At 33.9% G+C, this 22,738-nt stretch overlaps 1 protein-coding gene across 1 annotated transcript in view; it reads left to right on the top strand.

Annotated features, from left to right (window-relative positions):
* Nucleotides 1-22,738, top strand: part of EYS (eyes shut homolog) — a 1,324,234-nt gene that overhangs the window by 42,698 nt on the left and 1,258,798 nt on the right. The window contains 1 exon segment of the mRNA XM_047769134.1: nucleotides 22,489-22,619. Within this exon segment, the coding sequence (XP_047625090.1) occupies nucleotides 22,489-22,619 (131 nt within the window).

The following is a 22,738-nucleotide window of genomic DNA, read 5'->3' as shown; positions in this document are numbered from 1 at the left end:
ATAGGTGGTTTGATAGGAATTGATTTGAATCTATACATTGCCTTGGATAGTATATCCATTTTGACAATATTTATTCCTGCAATATAAGAACATGATATACCTTTCCATCTGTTTATGTTATCTTCACTTTCTTTCATCAGCATCTTATAGTTTTCTTCATACAATCTTTTGTCTCCTTAGTTAGGTTTATTCCTAAGCATTTATTCTATTCGATGTGATAGTAAATGGAATTTTTTTAGAAATTTCTCTTTCTGATCTTTCATTGTTAGTGTAGAGAAATGTAAGAGATTTTAGTTCATTAATTTTATATGCTGAAACTTTACCAGTTTAACTAATGAGCTCTAGTAGTTTTCTGGTAGCTACTTTAGGATTTTTTACATAGAGTATCATGTCATCTCAAATAGTGAAGTTTTACTTCCTTTACAATTTGTATTCCTTTTATTACTTTTTCTTCTCTGAGTTCCATTACTAGGACCTCAAAAACTGTGTTGAATAAAAGTGCCTAGAGTGGACATCTTTGTCTTATTCCTGATATTTGTGGAAATGCTTTCAGCTTTTCACTGATGAGAATGATGTTAGCTGTGGGTTTGTCATATAATCCTTTATTAAGTTAAAGTAGATTCCTTCCATGCCCATTTTCTGGAGAGTTTTTCTCAGAAATCAATGTTAAATTTTGTCAAATGTTTTCCTTGCATCTATTGAGATTATCACATGGTTTTTATTCTTCAGTATTTTTAATGTTGTCCCCCACATTGATCGATTTGTGGATATTGAATAAAACTTACATCCCTGGGATAAATTCCACTTGATCATGATGAAAGATCCTTTTTAATATGTGTGTGTGTTTTTAATGTAATCTCCCTTCCTGTGAAGGAGGAATAAAAATATCAATTAAATCATCTTTAAATTAGATGACTTAATTCTGAGACCTATCCCATACCTGTTTAAAATCAAAACTAGGCACTGCATTTTAAATCTACCAAGCCAAAATTTACCGTAGAAAGTTTTATTCGGGATAAATTTCAAAAATAACTCTGAATTTAATAAAATAAAACTATATGGAGAATATATATTGAAGAAGAGTGACTTTGGTGCACAATGGGAATATATATGTCCAAAGAAAATGGTTTGAACAGCAGTTTTCAATAATATGCATAGAATTACTGCCTTTCTAAAGAAGTCATATTCATTAAGTTTCAGACCCAGGCATGGGAACTCTTAATTTAACAATTGAACCATCCTTTAATGAATATTAGTAAAGTCCATAATTGCTATTTTTACTTTTACATATTCCCTGTAGCTTAGATTAATTACTGAAAACATTTGTGATCCAACAAATATAAGGAGAAAGTTTCAGGAGCTAACTTAAAGATTAACTTCAGATTTCATCATTTAACTTAGACTTATATTTACTACTCTTAATAGTAAGGGACATAAGTATTATTAATTCATTTTCAGAATTAATGAAAAAATAATTTATATCAGCATGAAGTCATAAATAGCTCTGCTATAGGTGAATAAAAAAACTTAGTTTCTTAAACTTAAGCATGCATCAGAATATTTCCAGAATTTAGAATCTGAGCGAATGTAATTCTAGCCTAAATCAGTAGACTTATGATAGCACTGGGTATTCTGACCATGGGCAGTAAGGTATAGATATTTAGACACAGAGGAGATGTTTCATGACTTACTCTGAGAAATGCTAAGTTAGTAGGTCCCATAATCAGCAGGCTTTAACAATTAGGCAAATTAAGGTCTTGTAGGAAACTCTTCTTCTTTCTTTAAGAAGAAAACACAATGCTGTCAATAGTTTTAAGGAAAAAAGATATATGTGCCTGCTATACTTATAGTTTAATTATAGGCATTAAAAAAATCAAATTATCATTTCATGTATAGACACTCTCAGTCATCCATTCATTCATTAGATTCATATACGTTGAGTTCCTGTTATGTTTGTCCAGCACTGGTAACAGAAGTAGAGTGGAGAACAGGAGCATGAGGGTCCTTGTATTGACAGAGCCATCATCAGTCTCAAGAGAAAGATTGCCTTCTCACTGCCAAAAGAAAGAAATAATGAAATAAAATAATTAAAAATTCTTGTTTAATTTATTAAAAAAAAAACAGGTTTTCAGTTCCAAAAATAAGTATTTGAGAGTGAATCATGTCAAATAAAACCCTCAAGGAGGGTTTCTCTGAGGAAATTCCAGTTCATTCTCCAAGCAAGCAAATGTAAAAGTTTCATGTGCGATATTTCCCTTGGCCTTGCTAGGCTATTTCCAGGTATGTTTGAGCAGTAGTTAGGGCATAGTATTCCTGAATGTTCTTACAAAAGTCCATTCATTTCTCTGGGTCTCAGGGCTTTTCTCTCTACAAACGAGAGAATTTTGGCTGGATGTATATTTATTTCCTTACAGTTTTGCAGTTATTTTTTAATGCTGATTCTGGTTACTATACCTTATTTCACAGCAACATATTTAAATGGTGTTAAGGAAAAGAAACGGTGCTCTTTAGAATATTATGTATTATAATTATAGCAATGTAATCTTTCAAAATATGTGAAGTGTAGCAGAATGTACACAGTTTTGATCTGCAGTTGTCTGCCAACACAGGGAACAGCTGAAGTACTGAAATGCTTTAGCTCATTTTTTATAAATCCTGGAAAGGTTTTGTGATTCCATCTCATGGCACTATGGTTTCTAAAATAGGGTTTTATCAGAATGTGTTTTCAAAAAGAATTTTAGAAACTTGGAGAAATCTGCTCATGACTTTCTTAAATAGAATGGAGATATATATATATATATATATGTGTGTATATATAGATATATATATAATGTAAAAGGCAAAAAATTAAAACATCCTCACAAAAATGTATTGCCAACCTGACATAAAATTTAAAAAAATACATGCTAAAACTATCAGCAAAAGCCAAGACATAGAAGCAATGTGTCAATTGATAGATGAATGAATAAAGATGTGGCACATATATACTTTGGAATATTATTCATCCATTAAAAAATAATGAAATAGGAGTTCCCATCGTGGCGCAGTGGTTAACGAATCCGACTAGGAACCATGAGGTTGCGGGTTCGGTCCCTGCCCTTGCCCAGTGGGTTAATGATCCGGCGTTGCCGTGAGCTGTGGTGTAGGTTGCAGACGCGGCTCGGATCCCGCGTTGCTGTGGCCCTGGCGTAGGCCGGTGGCTCCAGCTCCGATTCGACCCCTAGCCTGGGAACCTCCATATACCGCGGGAGCGGCCCAAGAAATAGCAAAAAGACAAAAAAAAAAAAAAAGAATGAAATAATGCCCTTTGTAGCAACATGAATGAAACTAGAGATAGATTATCATGCTAAGTGAAATGAGTCAGACATACTGAATAATTATACAACGAAAAAATTAAAAATAAAACTACCACTGAGGTCAGGATCCAAAACAGGATATTTTGACACATGCGTTCATTGTGTAATTATAGCCAAGATATGGAAACAATCTAAATGCCCATTGATAGATGAATGGATAAATAAATGTGATAAATATATACAGTGTGACACTGTTCATCCCTTAAAAAGGAAGAAGACTTACCACATACAGTAATGTGAATGAAACTGGAGGACATCACGCTAAGTGAAATAAACTAGTCAGAGAAGGATAGATTATTTAATTATTCTACTTATACGAGTCATCTATAATAGTCAACACTCAGAGAAGCAAAAAGTAGAATGGTGGTTGCCAGGGCCTCGGGGAGGGGGATAAGAAGTTGTTCATGTGTTATGAAGTTTCAATTATTTAAGATATTCTAGAGATCTGCTGTAAAAACATAGTACTTGCAGTTGTTAATACTGTATTAAATTTTGTTAAGGGGTTAAATCTCATATTAAGTGTTCTATCCAAGCATACATTAAATGCCCTTTAAACTACAGTAATATGTGAATACACTGATCTGTAGGTTAAATGAATGTTGTACTTAAATATCATATGATATCAATTTAAACTGGTCTCTTTTCTCAATTTCACATCGTATTTGTAGTAGTCAAATCAAAGAAGCAATCCATGTAAAAACTATATACAAAAGAAAATTGTAATATTTCCTCTTCTATCTTTCAGTTATCATGTAAGTTTAATGTTTATGCATGCATTAAGAAATATCCTAACACAAAACATCTTAAAGGACATTATGTAACTACTTAAAGCTTTTCTACTTTTTTTTGTCTTTTTTTTTTTTTTTTTTGCTATTTCTTGGGCCGCTCCCGCGGTATATGGAGGTTCCCAGGCCCTAGCCTGGTCGAATCGGAGCTGGAGCCACCGGCCTATGCCAGGGCCACAGCAACGCGGGATCCGAGCCGCGTCTGCAACCTACACCACAGCTCACCGCAACGCCGGATCGTTAACCCACTGAGCAAGGGCAGGGACCGAACCCGCAACCTCATGGTTCCTAGTCGGATTCGTTAACCACTGCGCCACGACGGGAACTCTCAGTTTTTCTACTTTTTACCCCTGTAATTAATTTCTGACACTCAGAACAATCTTAACAGCAGTTGTCAGGACATTAATTTATTATTTTTATTTTTTTGTTTCTTTTTGTTTTTGGTCTTTTTGCCTTTTCTAGGGCCGCTTCCCACGGCATATAGAGGTTCCCAGGCTGGGGTCTAATCAGAGCTGTAGCCTCCGGCCTAAGCCAGAGCCACAGCAACACAGCATCTGAGCCGTGTCTGCAACCTACACCACAGCTTCCGGCAACTCTGGATCCTTAACCCACTGAGCAAGGCCAGGAATCGAACCCACTACCTCATGGTTCCTAGTCGGATTCGTTAACCACTGCGCCACGATAGGAACTCCTAATTTGTTATTTTGAAATACATTTTCTATTAGATACTACATTAGTTAAAAGCTGGGTTGTGGAGTTCCCGTCGTGGCACAGTGGTTAACGAATCCCACTAGGAACCATGAGGTTGTGGGTTCGGTCCCTGCCCTTGCTCAGTGGGTTAACGATCCGGCGTTGCCATGAGCTGTGGTGTAGGTTGCATTTGCGGCTCGGATCCCATGTTGCTGTGGCCCTGGCATAGGCCGGTGGCTCCAGCTCCGATTCGACCAGGCTAGGGCCTGGGAACCTCCATATACCGCGGGAGTGGCCCAAGAAATAGCAAAAAGACAAAAAAAAAAAAAAAAGCTGGATTGTATAAATTAAATTACACTCAAAATGTTCTTATGCAGTGTGCATGAAGAGAAAAATGGAGATACAAGTATTACATTTTTCTCCTTATAAAAGGGCTTTCTAATCTGCCGTTAACCTTTTAACCATTTAAATACCATACTCTCTTAATTACTATAGATTTATAAAGTGTATAAATATTTGATATGTCTCCCTTCTTGCTTGATTCAAAGTTGTCTTGGTTATTGTTGACCCTGCCTTTGAGTACAAACTTGTAGGCTTTTTATTAGAAATTCATTAAATTTGTAGGTTGATTTTGGGGAGAATGGTTCCTATAAGATATTAAATATTACACCCATATCAATTTCTACATTTATTTAAATTATATTTTTATTTTTAAAAAAGTTTTTTTTTTTTAATTATCAAATATTGTAACTATTTCTATGCATCCCCTAAGATGAAAAATGCTGAGAAGTACAGTATAGGCAATCAAAACATCATTTGTTGTTTCTTTCTTCTTCTTTTTCTCATCACAATGTTCTGGCTGAGTTCAACTTTGAACAACAGATGCAGTGATTTCAGTATTCCTTTTGCTGCTCTAGATTTTTAAAGAAAATGGTCATAATGCTTCACCATTAAAAAATGATGTACATCGTTGGTTGTTAGTAAATAACCATGATCAGATTTATTAATTTCCATTTCATTCCTAATGTTCTGGCATTTTATATTCAGAGTTTAAAGAATTTTATTAAGTATCTTTTCCTTGCACGGAATAAGATAATCCTGCGATTTTGCTTTGTTACTGTGCTATGTGACCAATTACATTAGTAATTTTCTTTGCTGCTAGTCTCTTCTTGTATTCTTTGGCATAATGCTTTTAAATTAAATGCATAGTCAGTGGGAAAAATTTAATTAAACTTTTTACTTAATAATATGTAAATAATAGATAATCGGATAATAAGAATAATTGATAATAGAGTTCATATACAGAATTGATATTGTAGATAGATAATACTACAGGTAATTGTAGACTGACATGCAGTTGTAAGGAATACTATATAATGATCTTTTGTATCCTTAATACAGGTTTGCATTTGTTAAGAATTTAATCTCTCCCTCATTTTACACTTAGTCATTCTATCAGTGACTGTAAAAATGTTGACATAGATATTTACTTAAAACTTTCATGATTTTATGGAGTTCCTGTCATGGCACAGTGGTTAACGAATCTGACCAGGAACCATGAGCTTGCAGGTTTGATCCCTGGCCTTGCTTAGAGGGTTAAGGATCCAGCATTGCTGTGAACTGTGGTGTAAGTTGCAGACACGGCTCAGATCCAGCGTTGCTGTGGCTGTGGTGTAGGCCAGTGGCTACAGCTCTGATTAGACTCCTAGCCTGGGAACCTCCATATGCTGTGGGAGCGGCCCTAGAAAAGGCAAAAAAAAATCTTTCATGATTTTAACCTATAATGAGAGATGCTTACTTTTAAATAATATGTATTTTGTACTCAGATATACAAAGCAAAACTCAATCAGGAAAGCAGTGAAAATAGAACTGGCATAGCAAATACTAAAACATGAGTTAAAATTTTTGACTTGCAAAACTATCTTTGTCTCATTAAATCTTTACTTTAGTAAATAAATGAGATCTTATTGTTATTAGCACAAGCAAAACATTTAATTATATAGGCAACATTTCCAAAATATTGATTTTTTTTGCTTTATAGCTCTATAAGCTAACCAGTTAATGAAAGACATTTATATAAGAATTCATCTTTTTTTTCCTTAAATGAGTGAGAAAATCTCAGTTATTTAAACATAAAATGTAGAAACTTTCAGTTCAGATGGGATATTAATGTATTCATTTATTTATTATTCAAACTGACCCAGCAACAATGCAAAATAGAAACCTTGCAGAATATTAGACTTTAGCCTCCAAGAGCATATATATAATAAATATTAAGTGTGCCTTGGATGGTAAAGATAATTGAGTTACAAAAGTACAGAAAATGAAGAGAAGATTTGGACTAGAATAAGATAAATAGGTCTTCACAGAGAGGTAAGAGTATAAATAAAGCCTTATAATACCAATATTGTTTTCATGCTAAAGGGACATTTCAGAGGATGTAAGGAATAATACACACCACTGTTTTTAGTTGTCTAGCAAAAGAAGGAGGAAGGGAACAGAATCAGGTCTTCATCATGAAAATGTTCAAAAACAAGATATTTTAAAGACAGTTTGCTTCTTTATGTGAACATACATGCAGATTTTGAAAAGAAGTCATGATACATTTTTTGTCATGGTTTGTTTTTAAAAATTGCCCTTTCCATCTGCAAAATATTATGCTTCCTGCCACCTCTGGATAATGGTTCATGTCCTCAACAAGGCCCACCATGTTTAGCAAAGCTTGGTTCCCAAGGACCCTTGTCACTTAACCCTCCACATGGCTCCCCAGCCACTTGGCCCTATTTCATTTTTACTGTAGCGTCATTCACTCAAAAGGGCAGGTCTATAGGGGAAGATGATGAGATCAGTTGGGTTTACATTAAAGTCTGATTTTCAAGAGGCCATGTGACTAAAACAGTAGGAAACAGTGGTCTGTGATATCACTTTGTAAACCATTGGAATGATTTGAAAAGGAACTGTAATTCATATTTCAAGTCTCATTGCCAAATTAAAACAAAACATGTCACTTCAACTCGTTAAGTTGTCCTCTGGGCCAAAACAAGAATTAAAAATAAATGGAATAAATTGAAGAGACAAATCCAGATCTATTTAAAGTAGAAAGTAAGTGTATATTCAAATTTTAAAAGCCATTACAAAGTTCCCTCTGGGACTAGTTTTTATTAGAAAATATCCTTATAAAGTCATCATCTCATTAACAACTCATGAAATATTTCTATTTTCTTGCCTTTAGGAAATGTAATAAATCAGTCCCTAAGAGCCTGTAGGCTGACCCAAATTTTCAGATGTTTCACAGTCACTGACCCTGACGGGGTGTTATTACTTTCATCTCTAATATAATGAGTTTGGACATGATTTAATTATTTCTGGGATTTTTCCAACCTCGAACATTCTCTAAGTAGCAACTTCATAGCACTATAAAGAATTGCCTAGGAAAAAATGTTAATCTCCAGACAGATTTTTCCATATACTCCAAACTTTTATATCTCACTGCCAAGTTGATATGTTTCCTTGAATGCCCATTGCCTTCTTAAATAAACATGTCCCCAAATGAACACCTTCTATTCCTTCCCACACCCCTATCCTAATTATTATCAGTCTCTTCTTTTAGGTAGTTAAGGTAAAACATTGGCATTTATCCTTGACTTATCTCTTCTCATATCAAAACTGAATCCCTGAGAAAATCCTGCTGCCCCACCAACAAACATAATTAAAATATGACCTCTTCTCACTGTTTCCTTTACTACCATCTTGGTTCTATCAACTTTCCCTTGTTTACCAACATCTTCCCCAATGAATCACTCCACCTCTGCCCTTGCTCCAATAGCGTCAAGAATGATTCCACTTAAATATGAATCACATTATGTTACTCTGCAAAAACCTTCTGCTTGGTAGTTGCCTACATCACTATAACAGGAGACCTTCAAATGTGTGATGAGGATGTACATCTCTGACCTTATCTCCCACCTCACAATTCCTTCTCTTACTCTTTTGCAGTCAAATTGCAACCTGTGATCTATACAGTAGGCATTTCCTGATCACATTATCTTATTTTTATTTTTTTATAAAGCCTAGTTGATTTACAGTGTTGTGCCTATTTCTGGTGTACATATATAATTTTAAAAGAAACTGTATACCCAACTTGAGCATTCTCCATTCTTTCTTTTGCTTTCTTTTCCTCACTGTCATCAATTAACTTGCTATAGATTGCAATAATAATGATAAAAATAACAACAATAATAGGTATGTATGTATAATGTAAGTATGTATAATATATGTATGTATAAATGAATATATTTGCTATGCTCTTAAACTAGAATTAAAACTTATGGAAGGTATAATTTTTGTCTTTGTTCATTATTCCATCTTTAGTGCCTAGAAGAACACCTGACACAAAATAACATCATATTTATTATACCAATAACTAACTTTTGGGGAACAAAAGCTATTCATGAAATTGTTATTTCAATACCTGTCTTATGAAAAGCTTAATATTTAGTCTGAAAATACTGCAATATTCCTTTAATTTCACTTTACAAGTTTGAGTGATACTTATCTGCTTAGTTTCATAGAGCTAAAGATTTTAATTAAGTGTATTTGGAGTATGCTGTTATTATGGGATGTTTTCTTGTTTTTTAGAATGAATCTGGTGCGGGATAAAAACAATGTACCTGAGATATTATGTTGATACTGTTATGTATAAACCATATGAAAGTTTTACATTCAAAGTTAGAAAATTTAGACAAGTTCATAAAATGATGAAGTATATTTAATTTGGTAGTTATTTCTTCATGCATTTAATTTGAGCTTTAAAAAGGTGCTATTAATGAAAGTACTAGTTCAGTATTTCACAGCTAACTTTGACTTCATACTTCATTTCCTTTATAACATTAATGTCATTTGGAAATAATCTGATCCATACTACCCAATAACATTTATTTCTCAATCAGCATGTAATCAAGAACTCATTCTGATCAAGATTTTTCTCAGTATTTAAGAATATTTCCACCAATATTACATTCCTTTCATATTTAGTGAAGATAAATGTAATATTTTTGAAATATTTGAAGAAGAGAAACACTATAGCCAATATGACAAAAAGAACTATTCATTTTTTTCATAATTCTCATATGCATCTTAATGAAATTCCCTGGGTGTGGTAGTATCACTCAAGGGGAAACATGTATAAAGAAAACTACTTTTAGGGAGTTCCCTTTGTGGCACAGCAGAAACGAATCCGACTAGGAACCATGAGGTTGCGAGTTTAATCCCTAGCCTTACTCAGTGGATTAAGGATCGCCCGTTGCCGTGTGCTGTGGTGTAGGTGGCAGACTCGGCTCAGATCTGGCATTGCTGTGGCTCTGGCGTAGGCCGGCAGCAACAGCTCTGATAAGCCCCCTAGCCTGGGAACCTCCATATGCTGCGGGTGTGGCCCAGAAAAGACAATAAATAAATAAATAAGAAAAATACTTTTAGCATAGTGTATGGAGGGATATCAGCAATTAAAATGAGGATGAGATATGAAGCACTGAGACTGATATGAAGGCACTGAAAAGGAGCAGTGTAAGAGGTAAACAGTGATGTTAGGAGGTGAAGGATCACTCTAAGAGTAAGGCATAGAAAGTGACTTCTGAGAGTTGACTGAATGAGGAGTCCTAGCTCTTTTCCCCCGGTAGCAACATTGATTTAAAAATGACATATGCATGAAAAAATCTTTCTGAGACCTTCAAATTCAAGTTAACACGTTGTTGTATGGTACTGAGAACAAAACTGAGGATAACCAAATGAAACAGTTAAGAAACACAGTATCACTTTACCCACAGCAGCCCCTATCCCAAATTGGCACACCTCAATGCCAAGAAATCTCACTTTGGCTCCTGACTTCTTCACGAGAAAGAGAGTGTAGCCTGCATCCATCATCTTGGCCTTTGAGAGCACTGCCCTCAGGAAAAGTGGTTGGTACTTACTATGGTCAGTTTGGCGCTACAAAAATGGAAGAAGGCACATAACACAGCAGCAAAGGGAAGAAGTGGAACATATACATCCATAAAATGTTTGAGAGTTTCCTAGAATCTCTAGCTGGGCTGATTGGTGAAGTCCTTTCCCTGCCGAAGCCAGTCTATAAGGAATGGGAGAAGTGTCTGTTTCTGTAAATACATAGACATTAATGTGGAGCTACAAGAAACAAGAAGAATAAGGGAAATATGTGTTAGTTTCAGGTGTACAGTGAAGTGATCAGTTATACCTAAAATATATCATTCCTTTTCAGATTATTTTCCCTTATAGTTTATTACACAGTATGAATATAGTTCCCTGTGCTACACAGTAGGTCCTTGTTACTTATCTATTTTATATATAGTGTATATATATATATATATATATATATACCAATCCAAAATTCCCAATTTATCCCTCTCCCCAACATTTTCCCTTTAGTAACCATAAATTTGGTTTCAAAATCTTTGATTCCCTTTCTGTTTTATGTGTATGATCTTTTAAATCATTTTATTAGATTCCACATATTAGTAATCTCATATTTGTCTTTTTCTATCTGACTTACTTCACTTAATACGATAATCTCTAGGTCCATCCATGTTAGTGCAAATGGCATCATTTCATTCCTTTTTATGGGTGAGTAATATTCCACTATATATAATATAATTATATATCTTTTATGGATTATTAATATTCCATTATATAATATATAATAGAATATATAATATATAAAATGAAATAATATTTCAGGCTAGGGGTACAATTGGAGCTGTAGCTGCTGGCCGCAGACACAGCCACAGCATCCCAGGATCCGAGCCTTATCTGAGACCTACACCACAGCTCATGGCAATGCAGGAACCTTAACCCACTGAGCGAGACTAGGGATCAAACCCACTTCCTTGTGGATGCTAGCCATGACAGGAACTTCTGGTTGCTTTTAACTCTGTGAATCAAGTGGAAAAATCCCAAAGACTGGCCAGATGAGCTACTTTCCAAGGTGTTGAGTTCCATGGCTGTTTTGTTTTTCATTTTTGTTTTTTTTTTTAATTGTCTTTTTAGGGTCACACACACGGCATACAGAAGTATCCAGGCTAAGGGTGGAATCAGAGCTGTAGCTGCTGGCCTATGCCACAGCCACAGAAAGGCCAGATTCAAGGACCAGTCTGTGATCTACACCAACATCTTCCTGCCTCAGGAGGGGGATTTATTTATTAACTATGCAGTAAGGTGCATCTGATACGTTTGACAAGTTGATATTTTACAGCAATTTCATCCAACTTGCATTATATTTAAGAGAAATTCTTCAATGATTGTACGTTCTCAATAATGATGCAGCATTTTCTGGATTTTATTTAACTGTCTTCATGTTATTGAAGACCTGGAGGGATGCGTGGAATTTAAGGCAAATGAGAATCTTGTGTCTATGAGACAGTCATTTCACTGTCTTTTCTCCTAACAGTTAAAGAGGGAGGACAGTGAGAAAGAGGTGTGGATTTGCCATATATTCCAGATCCAAATATGATCTTGGGTGATTACATAATCTCCATGTTTCTAAAAGAATGAGCTTAATGACTATGACTACTTCATAGAAGAGACATGAGATTTAAATGTGTAGAAATTTCTATGTACAATTGTGTAGCTATGGCTGACACATAATAAACACTATGCACATGTTTGATGCAATTTTAAAACTTGGTAATTGGGCTGGGTGGAGTTCTTGCTGTGGCATACTCCTCTGAAATAATAAGCTATAAACTTATGCTAGCTGTACTGCTGCTGCTACTTTAGTGCTTGGTACTTATGTCAACATTTTTAACCACGTTGAACTTCTCATCTACAAAGAGATTGGTTTTCTCATAGAAACTATTTTCAGCTTATAGTTGCTTCATCCATTGATTATGTAAATATTTGACCTGAAGTTAGGAATATTAATGTACTTTTTTCTCCTATTTCATCCCTCTGGTTTTAGTCTAATGATATGAACAAGTGTCGAGTTTCTTGATCCTGGGATGACCATATTGTCCATCATTTTGACCCTTCTTGTTCAAAAATAATTCCAGATTATAAGTCTGTCTGCTGGGAATGGAACTGCTAGTAAGAAAAAATAGACTCTCTCAAAGCATTGCTTTTAGGGAGATATCAGATTTAGACAAGTCCCTCAGCAATCTTTTTATCTTGTCATCATGTCAACATATAAATTTGTATTAGGAAAATCTTATTTAAATTTCCTTTCTTCAAATAAATCTATAGTAAACTTCTACATTAAACTGCTTTGTTGTTGTTTAACACATTTTGAGGCATAATTGACCTATAAAATTATATTAGTTTCAGGATTACAACGTGATGCAATGCATGTATATATTGTGAAATGATCACCACAGAAAGCCTAGTAAAATTATTTTCTGTTTATTTGCAGTAATTCTCACTAAATTTGTGATTGGTATCTTTTCCATCCTAAATTTAATGGAATTACAGCTATTCAAAGTCTATATAGTTTGAAAATAGTGAATTGCTTAGACTTTGGGGAGGGGGATAGTAGCTACAGAGACCTAACCATACACTTAGCAGTGTTTCTAAAAGAAAAATATGTTTGATGTATGGAGAGGAAGGAATATGGAAAAAATAAATTGTCCTCCATTGTATCATTCTCTTATCAGATAAACATTAAGGAAATCTAGACTCAGAGTTGAAGTTTTTACTGATTCAAGTTAATTAATTCCCTTATGGTATGCATAGTAATTACTTTGTATAAAAATGGCATGTAAGCAAAAACACCTGCAATAATCCTGATAATAGAGGAAGTTCAATATTAGTTTTTATTTATTGTTCCCATGAAGGGAATTATCCAAAGTTAAAAATGAATGAAATGCCTAGGATATATCCGAGTCTGATCCATTGTCTAGTGTATTTTTCAAGTACACAAAAAGTACAACAAATAATTCCAAAAATATATGAAAGAAATATGAACTAGTATAACAGCTAATTTATAAATAAACTTGAATGACAATTGTCCTTTCAACCATAACAGTGAAAGCTAGAAGATTGTGGGATAACATTATCAGTGTACTGACCTAATTTAGAATTGGTTACATAGATAATCGATCTTTCAAAAAAAGTGAATGGGGGGGAGTGATTATCAGAAAAATGAAAGATCATACTACCTCTAAATAAGGACTTCCAAAATATATACTCAGGAAGGAAGAAAAGGATCCCAGAAGAAATATATAAGATACAGGAAAGAAGATTTTTTTGCTGTATCTTAAAACATACATTGGATAAAATATTTACTCTGTAAGATAGATCGTTTAGCAAGGGGAGTGAATATAATCTTATTATACAACAATCATTGTTATTCTATACACTGTTAATGGGCTGTTAGAACACATAATTTAAAAAGAAATATTTTATAGTATGAATAAAAATATGTGCTAAATCTAACATGAGATAGTCAAGGATGTCTACATTTTAAAGCATTTCAATGTGTCTAAATTTGTTAAGAGCAATAGCACCTTCATGCACAAGAAGACTGTCTCAATTATGTCAATTAATTTTCAGTTTGATCTAAAATTTCTCAGTACAATTTGAATCAATATCCCAAGGGAGTTTAGCAAAAAATTTGATAAGATGATTACAAACTTTGAATGGTCAGCCAGAGGAGTCTGTGATGCTCCCCAACAAGAAATGGACTGACACGACCTAACAGATGTTGTAGACCAGCTATGAAGGAAGAAGCAGGACCTGGGTTATCCCCAGATCAATTAGAGGGGAAAAAAGGAAGTCAAATTTAAAAAAACAGAGCAGGAGATGTGACTCCCCATGCAGAATAATTTTTTAAACCCACCCAAACAAAAACACATTGCACATGTACACACAAATGATATGAACATTCAAACTATTAAACCTGAAAATGTTTATATATTTGACTACATTAAGAACTTCTAATAATTAAAACATCATAAAATTTAAAGTCACAAAATCAACCAAATTTTCAATTCATAAAAAGAGTAAAAGATTAGTACTTAGGTTATATATTAAGTCATATAAATTAGTAAGAAAAGACTTGTAACTTATTAACCAGTTGACACCCTTAAAATGGAATTCTTACGTTATAATACATAATCTAAATTTCTTGCTTATGCTTATAAAAAATAAGCATTATAATAGAAGTACAGTGAAAAAAGATAATTCAATTAATTAATAGTATGTTCTTTGTTCCCACAATTAACTCTCATAAAGCCAGCTTTCATGGAGTCAGAGAGAAACAAAGCAGGACAATTTAAAAAGTGGAGACAACAAAAGCAAAAATACGCAGGTGGACTACACTCACTAAAGCGCTTCTGCACAGGGAAGGAAATCATGTAAAAAATGGAAAAGGCAAGCTATGGAATGAGAGAGACTATCTGCAAACTCTCTATCTGATAAAGACTTAAAATATATATAAGAAACATGTATTTTGTAACAAAAGAAAAATAATAATAACAATACAATTAAAAATGAGCAAACACCTGAACAGACATTTCTCCAAAGAGGACGAATGACCAATATGTAAATGACAAAGCATAAATAGTTCAACATCAGTGCTCATCATGGGAATGAAAATCAAAACCACAATTAAGATATCACTTCACATGTGTTAGGATGGCTATCATATACTTGTATGAGCATGTATTAAACTTTCCTTTTGTGTACAATCACACACCACCCTGCATGTTACCCATTTTTATTTACTGCCACTCTGACAAGTATGTACTAACATATTATTTTGGTTTAATTTTTATTTCTACGTTTACTAATAGTAAAGCTTTGAACTTTTATTGGGCTTTTGATATTTTTTGTGAAGAACCTATTTAAGTTCTTTGTCCATTTTTTTATTGAGTTTTTTATGTATATGCATAATTTTACTTGCTTTGTTATTTTTTTATTGTGGTTACTAGAAAATTTCAGATTTCATGGGACATTTTCTTTCAATAGGACTGTTCAGGAATATAATGAATCCAATTTTACAATTTTGACAGACTTTAAAGATTCAGAAAATTCAGACTCAGTGTCTTTTAGGATAGTTGTTGAATTATTTTTTATGTTATGAGTGACTTCAGCCATTCTATATTCATCTGTGTAAATTTTGTTACATGTTTTGCAGTTTTCAGTTTTTCCTAGCACAAAATTGTTAAATACTTTATTATGCTTTATTCTTTTTAACTCTTTTTTTGAAATACTCTTTCCACTTGTGTGATTTCATTCCTGTTTTTCAGATTCACTGAGAAACATTTAAGTTTGTCTGGTATTTGGATATTGAGGTGCTTTCAGCTAGAGATTAAGCAGATCTCTGTTCAAATCTTAAAGTTTAGACTAAACATGAAAATGAAATTAGATTTGTAGAGGAGGCTTTACTCTCCTACCCAATTAGAGATAAACAGATTGTGACCTTGAGGTGGATACGTTTAGTATTAATGGCAGATCTTTCCTCTCTTTCTGTTAATATCAGTTTGTTGTTGCTCAAACATATCTTTCTAATTGAAAATGTAATTTCTCCACTAGAAAACCTTGCAAGTATTAAACGAAAACTTTGGCTGATGGAAAATAAGTACTTAGTCTTATTCAACCTAGCCTAAAATTGCACCCTGGGCTATGTGACCTAAGTGGCATTTTCAATACACCCCTAGTCTGACTGGAGTCCACACACCCTCCCCATACCAACACAGGGTTCTAGAAACCGCCTTGATTTCTGCCTCTTGTTACCTTTAAGTTGAAAATGGCATGAAGATTTAGTTTAGGGCCCATATCTCTTTGCTTCTTTGTTACTTTTTTGTTGTTGTTCTTTGCATGAATTAACATGTCTTTGGGTATGTGTCTAATGCAGTCTCACATTTTGTGCTTCTTGCAGTTTCTGATGAATGACATAGGAATGGGTATTTTTTTTTAACCATTTGCCCTATGTTTTTTACCTCATCTGTAACACACATTTTAGTCAATTCAGCCTGTTCTCACAAAAAAATACATGGACCAGGTGGCTTATAAACAATAGGAACTTATTTCTCACAATTCTGGAGCCTATAGGTCCAAGATCAGAGTGTGGGCATGGTCAGGTTCTGGGAAAGACCCTTTTTAGGTTGCAGGCTTCTGACTAATGATATCCTTATTTGGCAGAGGGCAAAAAGAGGAAGAAAATGCTCTCAGGACTTTTATCAGTCACTAATCCCGCTCATGAGGGCTCCAATCTCCTGAGGTCATCTATCCTAACTACCTTCCAAAGTCCCTACCCCTAAAATCATCACATTAAGGTGTGGTTTCAAGACATGAATTTAGGGGGTATTCAAAATTCAGCCTTTAATAATGGGTATGACAGTGTCTACTTTATAACTTTGCTAGATTAATACTGATGAAGAGCTTTAAAGAGCAGTTTGCTTTATCAAAAAAAAATAAATAAAAGCAAAACAATACAGTCATTCTCATTCATTTACATAGAGTCTTCCATAGGCGCTTCCATGATGCAATAGCCGAGTTGATTCAGGCAAGAGACCCTACACCCTCAAATTCTAAAATAATCATTATCTGGCTTTTTAGAGAAAAATAATGCAGCCGTTTGCGCAAAATGAAAATATTCAGCTTCTTAAAATAGGTTGGAGACTCAATCCTGGGCTTTTGAGTAGAAAAGCATAGTAGTGAGAGACACACATTAGGAACTCAACAAAGTTAATGTGTTTATTAAAATTTCACATCACACATGGTTGAAACTGAATTAATAACATGAAAATAAGAGTACTTAAGTGGTGTTTTCTAAGGCATGCATAAAATTAATAACAAATGTTTTTTTCATTTATCTGAAATACCTAAATATCAATCTTATACAGAATGACTTTTAACATGGATGAATTTAAAATATTTTCAATAAATTTTGAAGCGATTCTTCATCTTGATAGTCTTAAAACTGCAATCAAACATAAGTCAACAAGTTGGCTGTCTTTCTTCAATTTTCTTGTGTTTGCTGCTGATTTTACTTGTCTGGTCCATGAGTAGAGCTCCTAGCAACTATTTCTCTTCCCATAGGAATGAAAGGCAAATTACTCTCCTATTTGGTGATGTCTTTGTGTTGCCTATCCATAGAGTATAACAGCTTCAACCTTACATGAATTTATGTAAATAAAATGCTCAACTAACTGCTGTTCATTATTTTACAAAGAATTGCTTTAGAAATTTTTGACACATTATTAGAGAATTGACCAAAAGTGCTTACTTAAAATCATAATGAAACTTTGCAGTCTAAAATGATCTGCCATTTATTGTGATTTTTATGGATATATGAACCTTATTATAATAGCAGAGTTAGGTTGCTTTATAGAAGTCCCATTATGGTTGCCATTAAAGTAAAATATACTCAGATAATTTAAGCATAAATCTGCTTAATATCTTAGTTTAAATTATTTGGTTATGCATGATATATGTGCATTGCTGTATGTATCTGTTAATAAGTCTAAAATGAAAAGATGTATCACCCACTTTTGTATTTACTGTCCAGTAAATTGATTTTACATTGAACAGGTTTTTTTTTTTTTTTAAGTGTTCCATAGTTTGATATAAAGGAGCTTATTTTCACATGGGGCCTCATGTAAACACTTTGATATGTGGAAGAAGTAGAAAGAGAACCCATATATTCTAGGCCATACCAATCCATGCCCATAAATAGTCACACTTCATTTTTATTCTTAATATTTGTCCCCAGTAAATTAAAGTATAATTGATTTACAACGTTGTGCCAATTTCTACTGTAAAGCAAGGTGGTCCAGTTACATATATATATACATTCCTTTTCTTATATTATCTCACATCATGATAGTTCTAAAACGTGTATCCATATCCAAGACTTCTTGGTACTATCATTGCAACTTTATGAGAATTTTTTCAAACTAAATGCTAAAAAATGTACATTTCACTATACACTATTTTACCCTGTGGATTACCTTGAAAATTGGCACAGCAAATATCTACAGAGCTATATTTATACATTGTGAGAACTTTTTGTTTGTATGAGAAGCCAAAGAAATACTTTATTAATTTTTGTGTCTTTATATATACATATGTGTATTCATTTTTTTTGTCTTTTTGCCTTTTCTTGGGCCACTCCCATGGCATATGGAGGTTCCCAGGCTAGGGGTTGACTCGGAGCTGTAGCCGCTGGCCTACGCCAGAGCCACAGTAATGCGGGATCCGAGCTGCATCTGCAAACTACACCACAGCTCACAGCAACACCAGATCCTTAACCCACTGAGCAAGGCCAGGGATCGAACCTGCAACCTCATGGTTCCTAGTCGGATACATTAACCACTGCACCATGACGGGAACTCCTTGTGTCTTTTTATATTTTTACAAATGATATTGTATCCTACAGTGTGGATATTGGACTAATGCTAACAGTCAAGTGATAATAGGACAGATCTAATGTGTTGTGGGCCTGTGTTGCGGTGAATTATAATAGGATTAGGTGGACTACACACTTTTTTATTATTATGTGTCATTAATTAACCAACTGTATGACATGTTGCAAGTGTCTTAACCTTAACAAAATTAGTTTTCTACTTAAAAGAAAATTCAGCTATGAAACTGGATAATAATGGCCTTTTATTAATCCTAAGTTTATTTTAAGAATTTTACCAAATAGTATGGCTATAACTACTATGGAAATGTCAAGCATTAGGTACATATAAGGAAGGATCATTCAAGCAATTTCTTAATATGATGCTAATTAACATTTTGTCTCAAATATAATTCAATGTCATTTCCAATAATTATTTCATATGCAATATGTTAATATATCACAACACTGAGAAATGTGTATTCATTCTTTTTCCTTGATGAAAATAATTATTCAGGTATTAATATCCTGAAATTAGTGGTTGAGTTATTGTAATAATGCCAGTGATGTGGTTACTCAACATTTTATACTGCCTTTATGCCTTTATATTTCAGAATTTTGTATGCAATCCCAACCTCAAATCAATTAAAAACATTTTCTAAGTTTTTTTTTTTTTTGGCTTGTATACTGTTGCTAAGTAAATTAATTCTTTGCATTTAAATGTTGCTTAATGCCCTTGTTACCATAATGCTATATGAGTTTTATATAAAGATTTTTTTCCAATGAATATGCTATATACTTTTTGGTCTTGGGTGACTGAATGACAAGTGATTGGTTAACAAGGTGTACGACTTAAAGTACAAATATATATATTTTAATTTTTTGTACATGGGAGGCCAGGTATGTCATTTCTAGCAGGAAGACAAATATTTCCCCATTCAGCTCTCCCCAGCATGTATGAATTGCCACTAGGAGGTGCTTGACAGCAACATGGGAAACAGAATCAAACATCTCTCAATTCTGCTATGAAATATGTGATGATCCTGGTCATATGAAAGCTGCAATGGAGCTTCCAGACTTAGGCTACAGTGTCACAACTTTATTTGTTCTATTCACATGATTTTAGAGTGAGGGGAGTTCCCGTCGTGGCGCAGTGGTTAACGAATCCGACTAGGAACCATGAGGTTGAGGGTTCGGTCCCTGCCCTTGCTCAGTGGGTTAACGATCCGGCGTTGCCATGAGCTGTGGTGTAGGTTGCAGACGCGGCTCAGATCCCGCGTTGCTGTGGCTCTGGCATAGGCCGGTGGCTACAGCTCCGATTCAACCCCTAGCCTGGGAACCTCCATATGCCGCGGGAGCGGCCCAAGAAATAGGAACAATAACAACAACAACAAAAGACAAAAAAAAAAAATAGAGTGAGGACTACAGGAAGACAAGTGACTTTCCTAGGGCACAAATTTTAAGGAAGCATTCACTCCCACGTTGTATCCAGCACAAAGCATACGCAGGCTCAACTTGCTATGGATAGATAATATATAACAAATGAGCATGATCACAAAACCAGTCTCAATAAATATGAAGGAATTAAAATAATATGATACATGCTTTCGGATCCTAACAGAATTAAATGAGAAATTCAAAGCAGAAAATTTTTGAGAAATCTTCAAATATTTGGAAAATTAATTAATTAATTAATTAAACAATCAAATTAAGAAATTACAGTGGAGTATACACATACACAGCCTATCAAAATTTATGAAATGTAGATAAAACAATGCTTACAGGGAAGTTTATCATTCTAAATTCCTTCATTAAAAAAAGATAAAGATCTAAATCAATATTCTAAGCTTCTAACTTACATTACTAGAAAAAGAAGAGCAAATCGAACCTAAACACACAAAAGAAAGCAAATTGGAAGATATGGCAAAATCATTAAAACTGATAAGAAAAATTGAAACAAAACATTTTTTTAGGAAAACAAAAGTGACATATCTTTTCTTAGACTAAGAAATAAACAAGGGAAGACACAAGTTAAAACTAGAATTTAAAGTGGGGACATAAATAATAACAATTCAAAATTGAAATGATTATAGATAATACCATGGACATGATTATGATAAGAAATTAGATTACTTAATTCTAGAAAGACAAAAATCACTAAAATTGTCTTAAGAAATAGAAAATTGGTACAGATCTTACAAATATTTACTCATAATCCTTATGAAGTTTTTAAAAAATAGAAGAGGAGACTTTTGAACATGTTTTGTGAGGCTAGAATTATTCTCATACTAGGCAAAAAAATAACAATAAAATCACAAATGAGTATTTTGAAAATCCTCAACAAAATATGAACACAACAAATCCAGAAACATAAAAATGTAGGATTTTTTCAAAGAACCCAAATGGCCATCGACAGATGATTGGATTAGGAAGATGTGGAATACTACTCAGCCAAAAAAAGAATCAAATAATGCCACTTGCAGCAACATGGATGGAACTAGAGACTCTCACCCTGAGTGAAGTAAGTCAGAAAGAAAAAGACAAATACCATATAATATCACTTCTATCTGGAATCTAATATACAGTACAAATGAACCTTTCCACAGAGAAGAAAACCATAGACTTGGAGAATAGACTTGTGGTTGGCTGGGGGGAGGGGGAGGGAGTGGGATGGATTGGGAGTTTGGGGTTAACGGATGCAAACTATTGCTTTTGGAATGGGTTAAAAATGAGATCCTGCTGTGTAGCACTGAAAACTATGTCTAGATACTTACAATGGAGCATGACAATGGGAGAAAAAATTCTGTATACATGTATGTGTAACTGGGTCCCCATGCTGTACAGTGGAAAAAAAAATTGTGTTTGGGGGAATAACGATAAAAAAATAAATAAATAAAATAAAATAAATTCCTTAAAAAAATCCTTATAATCTTTATTCTAAACAAAAGAAGCCAATCAGAAAAGACAATGTAGTGTACCATTCCATTTATATGAGATGCCCAGAAAAAGTAAATCTATAGAGACAAAAAAATTAATGGTTGCCTGGGGCTGGAGCTGGGGACAAAGACTGACCATAAAAGAGCTCTTTTCTGGTAATGAAAATGTGCCAAAATGGGATAGTGCTGATAATTCAATAGTTCTATATATTTGCAAAAATTATTGGATTATAGATGGGCAATGGGTAAATTCTATGATATGTAAATTATGTCATGATAAATGTGTTGAAGATTTCATGAATAGCAGAGATGTTTTCTATACTAAATTTTGCTACATGTCTATGTTCATATTTCCTTTGTGTGTGTCATCTTTTAAGGTTCATTCTGTGAGGAATCACTGGAATGTTGTTGCCTAGAAGGGTTTTTCAGTCAAAACTATGAGACAGATGTCAATGTGTGTTCACCAAATCCATGTCAGAATGGTACTGACTGCATTGATATTCCAAAGGTAAGTCCAAGTCTAATGTACAAGAGAGTGGCTTTAAAATATATGCATATTTTACAGTTACTCAACTACTTGAAAAGTACAAATAAAATTCCAATTAACATATTATAATTTTTAAACTC

Source organism: Phacochoerus africanus, chromosome 2 (assembly GCF_016906955.1).
Source record: "Phacochoerus africanus isolate WHEZ1 chromosome 2, ROS_Pafr_v1, whole genome shotgun sequence".
Classification (NCBI taxonomy): domain Eukaryota; kingdom Metazoa; phylum Chordata; class Mammalia; order Artiodactyla; family Suidae; genus Phacochoerus; species Phacochoerus africanus.
The sequence above is the reverse complement of the archived record's forward strand: the minus strand, read 5'-3'. Positions and strand labels throughout refer to the sequence as shown.